General features: G+C 46.1%; 1 protein-coding gene across 9 annotated transcripts in view; it reads left to right on the plus strand.

The window, feature by feature from the left end:
- The window catches only part of tenm4 (teneurin transmembrane protein 4), a 170,194-nt gene that overhangs the window by 113,528 nt on the left and 49,166 nt on the right, over positions 1-7,500 (plus strand). For 5 of the 9 annotated variants that reach the window (XM_035534068.1, XM_035534067.1, XM_035534070.1 and 2 more), the window contains 3 exons: positions 2,502-2,528; positions 4,831-4,977; positions 6,699-6,915. In XM_035534068.1, coding sequence (XP_035389961.1) covers positions 2,502-2,528; positions 4,831-4,977; positions 6,699-6,915 — 391 coding nt within the window. The remainder of the gene's footprint in view (positions 1-2,501; positions 2,529-4,830; positions 4,978-6,698; positions 6,916-7,500) is intronic. The other 4 variants (XM_035534071.1, XM_035534072.1, XM_035534074.1 and 1 more) reach the window with 1 other exon arrangement.

Raw genomic sequence — 7,500 nt, forward strand, 5'->3', positions numbered from 1 at the left:
GCACAATATAACCCAGCACAACACAGCACAACATAACACAGTACAACATAACACAGCACAGCACAAAATAACACAGCACAACACAGCGAAACATAACAAAATAAAGCATAACACAGCACAGTATAACACAGCACAGCACAACATAGCACAATATAACACAGCACAACATAACACAGCACAGCACAACACAGCATAACAAAACACAGCATAACAACACAGCACAACATAGCACAACATAACACAATACAGCATAACACAACATAGCACAACATAACAGCACAGCACAACACAGCACCATACAACATAACACAACACAGCATAACACAACACAGCTCAACTGAACACAACATAACACGACACAGCACAACACAGTACAACACAACACAGCACAACATAGCACAACTCAATACAGCACAGCACAACATAGCACAACTCAATACAGCACAGTACAACACAGCACAACATAAAATAGCACAGCACAACACAGCAAAATATAGCATAGCACAGCACACCATAACACAACACAGCGCAACTGAACACAACATAACATGACACAACACAACACAGCATAACAACACAACACAACATAGTACAACTCAATACAGCACAGCACAACATAGCAGAACTCAATACAACACAACTCAATACAGCACAGCACAACACAGTACAACACAACACAGCAAAACATAGCATAACACAGCACAGCATAACACAACAAAGCACAATACAGCATAACAACACAGCACAACATAACACAACACAGCACAATACAGCACAACACAGTACAGCATAACACAGCACACCACAACATAGCACAATACAGCATAACACAACACAACAGCATAACACAACACAGCACAACTGAACATATCATAGCACAACACAGTATAACATAACAATACAGCATAACACAACACAGCAAAACATAACAGCACAACACAGCAAAACATAAAATATAGCATAACACAGCACAGGATAACACAACAGCACAACATAACACAACACAGCACAATACAGCATAACACAGCACAGCATAATTGAACACAACATAACACAACACAGCATAACACAAAGCAGCACAACATAGCACAACTCAATACAACACAGCACAACAGCACAACTCAATACAACACAACAATACAGCACAGTACAGCACAACATAACACAGCACAACATAACAGCACAACATAGTACAACACAGCACAACATAACACAACACAGCAAAACAACAAAATATATCATAACACAGCACAGCATAACAACACAATACAGCATAACACAACACAGCACAACTGAACACAACACAACATAACAAGACACAGCACAACATAGCACAACACAGCATAAAAACACAACACAGCACAACATAGCTCAACTCAATACAATACAGCACAGTACAGCACAGCACAACACAGTACAACACAGCCCAGTACAACACAACAAAACACAACACAGCACAGTACAATGCAACTTAATACAACAAAACACAGCACAATGCTAGGTGCATTTACAGAATGTAAAAACATTTAATATACTCAAAAAGAAATGCTGCTTAGTTTTAGTTTCAAATCAGAAATGACAAAACACATAAAACGTTGACCTTAACGTCCTGTGAAACCTTAGAGCCTCACTAACCAGCATATTAATGATGTACTAACTTGATGTTTGAACGATATATTTTATTTGTCAACCAGAGTTCAGACTGGTCTTAATTAGTTTTAATGGGAGGGACATGGTTGTGAATGTACAGTGGAAAACACATTACCTATAAAACCATCACCAGCTACAGGGGAAGCTAGCAGTTTGTGGGAATTTAACGTCGTGTATGCGGCCAAGAATTCATAGTATGAAGTCAGAAACATCAGTGTCACTACACTTCATAAACTATACAAGATCCTGTATTTCCTGTTTGGCCCTAAACGGCGTGTTTGGGCTTCCACACGTTCTGACGTCATTTAAACAGTTACGGCGGTTTCCTCCAGAACTGCTACTGTGATGTTCACTGCGTCCCCGGCTGTGTCCCTGTGGCTCCGCTCACACTGTGCTGGGTGTGTGTGTGTGCAGTTGTAGTGCACGCTGGTGGAGCCTCTCACTGTCTCACTCTCGCCTGCTGGACCTCTCACTGTCTCACTGTCTCACTCTCGCCTGCTGGACCTCTCACTGTCTCACTCTCGCCTGCTGGACCTCTCACTGTCTCACTGTCTCACTCTCGCCTGCTGGACCTCTCACTGTCTCACTCTCGCCTGCTGGACCTCTCACTGTCTCACTCTCGCCTGCTGGACCTCTCACTGTCTCACTCTCGCCTGCTGGACCTCTCACTGTCTCACTCTCGCCTGCTGGACCTCTCACTGTCTCACTGTCTCACTCTCGCCTGCTGGACCTCTCACTGTCTCACTGTCTCACTCTCGCCTGCTGGACCTCTCACTGTCTCACTGTCTGTGTCTTGCTCTGGAAGCAGTATTGACGCTGTCCTTACATGTCCTTGTCTTTTATTTCCCAAGCTCACTATCTGGATAAGGTAGTGAAAGGTATGACCTTCCTTCCTTCCTTCCTTCCTTCCTTCTTTCTTGCCCTCTGTCTTGTTGACATCCCTCTTCATACTGTGCTATAGCTGAAACTTTCACTGGGCACACTCATACTTCATAGCTCACAGTTCATGGTTCATAGTTCAGTGTTCAGACATGTGCCTCCTGACTGCCCCGCCCCTCCTCATATTCATGACACTCCTTTCGTTTTTCTGTGTGTGTGGGTGTGTGTCCTCAGTGCAGTGATTTCCACTTATACCTGCCAGGTGAGCGAGGGATGTTTTCAGAGACATTCCCAGACTCTCCTGCCTCTGTCTGGGGTGTCCTGGCAGGGCTGCTAGTAGCTAACCTCTGTGTGGTAGCTAACCCTTGTACCTCTGTGTGGTAGCTAACCCCTGTACCCCTGTGTGGTAGCTAACCCCTGTACCCCTGTGTGGTAGCTAACCTCTGTGTGGTAGCTAACCCCTGTACCCCTGTGTGGTAGCTAACCCCTGTACCCCTGTGTGGTAGCTAACCTCTGTGTGGTAGCTAACCCTTGTTAACCGGGTAGGTGTCTCAAGCATTTTTTTCTCAAGCATGTCTCAAGCATTTTTTCTTTCTTCCTTTTCTTTTTTTTCTTCCATTCTTCTCTCTTTCATCTTTCCTTTCTCCAGATCATCTACCTAGCCCTAACCCCTAACCCTAACCATAGCAGGAACCCTGGAGCCCTGAGGCTTCTCTCAGCGCTGCCAATTACACTGAGCCTGTGCCAGGAGCCCATCTGTATCCCTCCCCTTAATGCGCGTTCACAAGGTTGTAATCGGCTGCGCTGAGCCGTGAAGCTACATAACACTGCATAGAGCTGAATAGATCTGCAATGAGCCCAACAGAGCCCGATAGAGCTGTCTGTTGGCACTGGCTCACTCGTGGGAACTAGTTTTAATACAGAGTCTAATACAGGAGCATTGCAAGTCATTTTCTAATAAAACAGTAGATATTTTTGTTGAGCTGCTTTTGAATGCGATCCATGTGATCACTCATAAAGCTCACAGTCATGTTTCTCAGGCCTTGAATCTTTGTCCTTCAGTTGTGCTAAATATGTTCCACATCATTGCATGTGATGTCTTATCACTGGAGTGCATGCACAGTGCTCAGAGAAACATATTCACGCCTCCCGACCTGGATGGTTTGTTCTGGAAACGCATCATGGTTGCCTGAGCCATCTCTAATTTCCTCCTTATCAGACACATCCACCCTGCCCTTTCCATATAAAATACCCACAATCATGCGTTTCTCCATCTCTTCCCTTGCATTCTCTCTCTCCTGGTCTATGATATGGTGGGAAGTGTGTCCGCTACACCACGTCATGGCGGAGGTGCTGCTGAATCGTTCTTCTCTCTTGCCTACATGGCATGATGATTCTGCCTGTGATGGCATCGGTGTGTCCTACTTTTCCTGTTTTGTCTCAGTCAAGGATGGAGGGGTAAAACGCAGAGTACTGGTACAGACCCGGGGCAGCGTAACAACAGGCTGGGGGCTGAGTCTTCTCACCCTCTGCCCTTTGTTTCTGCAGCTTTAACTGGACTTGGGCACAACAGCCCCACCCTAACCCCTAACCCTATCCCCTAACCCCTAACCCTAACTCCTAACCCTGTCCCCTAACTCATAACCCTATCCCCTAATCCCTAATCCCTAAACCCCTAACCCTATCTCCTATCCCCTATCCCCTAACCCTTAACCCCTAACCCTTAACCCTATCTCTCCGCATAGCCTTAACCCCTAACCTTAACTCTCTCCATAGCCCATCTACTGTTACATCTACTGTTCCATCTGCAGGTTTTCCATCATTACTTGGTATATCTTCCTCACTCACTCTCTCTCTCTCTCTCTCTCTCTCTCTCTCTCTCTCTCTCTTACACATTTGATGATTCTCTCTCTTACACGTTTTATCATTCTCTCGCTCTCTCTGCTCCTAAGATCTGAAGGTTGGATCCATTCTGCAGTACTAATGAGAGTTTATTGATTTTGAGAAACTCTGCAGTGTGTGTTTGCTTCTGAGGGATATGAGGAGCTTAACAAACGGTGTATCAGATTAATCACCCTGAGTCAGAGGCCATTATTCTGCACACCCACTCCACCCTGCGCCCATCAACACTTTCTTCTGCATTCAGTGCAAGATAAAACCTCACGTAGATTAAAATTCCAAATATCTCCATTTCTCTTCAACCTCTTTCGGAGCCAAGTGTCTAATAAAAACGTGGAGTTTGTTTTGGATTGTTGTCCGGATTCTTTTCAGCTAATGTGTCTCTTCTGCTTCTGTGCACAGAGGGCTGCCCCGGTCTGTGTAACGCCAATGGCAGGTGCACACTGGGTAGTAATGGCTGGTATTGCGTGTGCCAGCTGGGTTGGCGAGGGACAGGATGCGACACCTCCATGGAGACGGCTTGCAGCGATGCCAAAGACAACGATGGAGGTAAATGTGTCCTCTCCCAACACTGAGTCACAGCCACAGGGTGCATTTACCTTTGTCCTTAAAAATAAAATAAAAGAATCCTAAACAAATGAATAGACCACTCCAGAATGTCACCTACGCCCAAGTGTCATCCAATTCCTTCCAGAGTCTGTTGATCGCTAACACAGGCACACCTCTTTCTGCTTAACGAGGTGCTGATTAAGTGATCACCTGAATCACATCTGACGTAACGAGCTTTACGCGCAGTGTGGACGAGCTGCCACGATGCACGCAAATCAGTGTTATTACACAAAATGCTGACTTCTGAACTTTTTGCAAGTTACAACCTTAGTTTTGTGTTGTTCATAAATGAGTATGAGCTTTTTTTTTTTTACATTATTTGAAGTATGAAAACACTGCATATTTTATTCTTTTTTTCCAGGTGTCATTTTCTAAATGACAATATTTTTATTTGGAATTTGGGAGAAATATTGTCAGTAGTTTATGTAATAAATAAAAATGTTTATTTTACTCATGCATCATAAACAGTAAAACCATGTGTGTGTGTGTGTGTGTGTGTGCGTGTGTGCGCGTGCATGCGTACGTGTGTGAGTGATTGGCTGGTTGACTGTGTGTTAAAACCATGTACTACGATGTAATTGGAGAGCTCCTCATAACTGTGTGTGTTCAGACCTGCTGTTGCTAGAGAGTGCAGTCGCTCCATGCTGCTTAAGCCCAGACAGGAGGCCTACAGCCCTCCGTAGAGCCTGGCCTTCAAATACCAGCCTGCAACAGCTTCAGGGCTGCCTTCCCATAACCCCCCTGAATAATACAAGACCTAAAAACACCCAGGCAGCAGGAAACAGGCCTGGTGTGAGAGATTACACACACGTGCTAGCGCTCACTCACACTAGCTCTCACATACACACTAACCCTCACACGCTAGCACTCACACCCATGCTAGCGTCTGCCTCATGCACTTTGTCATGGGCTTAATTGCAACTGTTCAGAAGGAGCAGATGGGCTAGAACAGCAGGGAATCTACGCTAAGGTGGAAATTACCAGCCCTCCTGCCACCTTAACTCCTCCCCTTAGCTTAACTCCTCCCCTTAGCCTAACCCTACCTTAACTCCAGTACAAAGTTACTGTACAAAGAGCACAAAGGCACATTGAGGCACTGAGATTTTCATAAGTGCCTAGTCAGCACCATAAATGCAACCTGAGGTTTGTGGTAGTGCAAACTAATGGATCTGTGACAGCATAGATGGGCATCAAGGAGACAGAAGTGCCTGAAGATGCCGCTGCTTTAGTCTCCGTGGCCATGTGTATGAATAAGGAAGAGACACAGACAGAGAGAAAGACCCTCTTCAGTGCGTTAAGCACCTCTCTCCTGGACGGGAGGTCTTATTTGAGCTGGCAGAGGGGTGTGAGAGACTGAGAGGTTTAAGAGTGGAGGGAGATTACTCTGGACCGTCTGTTCACATCTCTGAGAAACTGAGCAGGTAGAGCACAGGAGGATAACCAGTTACATCACATGACCAGTTAGTTCATATGACAAACGTTCACTTCTAACATCCACTGAAAATGCTGTCACTGAAAATCATATCTGTTAATGAAAGATGAGTTCATCTATGCACAGTTGTGAACAGTAGTGATGCTCGTTAAATACCGTCCAAGCCTGGTCTGATTGTTCTGGATGGTCTAATCTGATTGTTCTGAATGGTCTGGTCTGATTGTTCTAGATGGCTTGTTGGACTGTATGGACCCGGACTGCTGTCTGCAGGCGTCGTGCCACACCACCTCCCTGTGTGTGGGCTCCCCGGATCCTCTTGAGATCATCCAGGAGACCCAGCTGTCCTCCAGCCCTAGCAGCCTGCAGTCCTTCTACCAGCGCGTGCGTTTCCTGGTGGGGCGAGACAGCACCCACGTTATCCCTGGGGCCAGCCCCTTCCAAGCCAGGTGAGTGAGAGCCTCAGCCATGAACCGCTCTACCAGCGAGCTGTCCTAACTGACATAAACCGCTCTACCAGCGAGCTGTCCTAACTGACATAAACCGCTCTACCAGCGAGCTGTCCTAACTCACATGAATCGCTCTACCAGCGAACCATCCTAACTGACATGAACCGCTCTACCAGCAAGCTGTCCTAACTGACATAAACTGCTCTACCAGCGAGCTGTCCTAACTGACATGAACCGCTCTACCAGCGAACCATCCTGACATGAACCGCTCTACCAGCGAACCATCCTAACTGACATGAACCACTCTACCAGCAAGCTGTCCTAACTCAAATGAAGCGCTCTACCAGCGAGCTGTCCTAACTCACATGAACCGCTCTACCAGTGAGCTTCCTAACTCACATGAACCGCTCTACCAGTGAGCTGTCCTAACTCACATGAACCGCTCTACCAGTGAGCTGTCCTAACTCACATAAACCGCTCTACCAGCGAGGGTTTCTCTCTAACCCTAGCTCTAGGGTTTCTCTCTAACCTTAGCTCTAGGGTTTTTCTCTAACCCTAGCCCTAGGGTTTCTCTCTAACCCTAGT

The sequence above is a fragment of the Electrophorus electricus genome, chromosome 15, assembly GCF_013358815.1.
Source record: "Electrophorus electricus isolate fEleEle1 chromosome 15, fEleEle1.pri, whole genome shotgun sequence".
Classification (NCBI taxonomy): Eukaryota; Metazoa; Chordata; class Actinopteri; order Gymnotiformes; family Gymnotidae; genus Electrophorus; species Electrophorus electricus.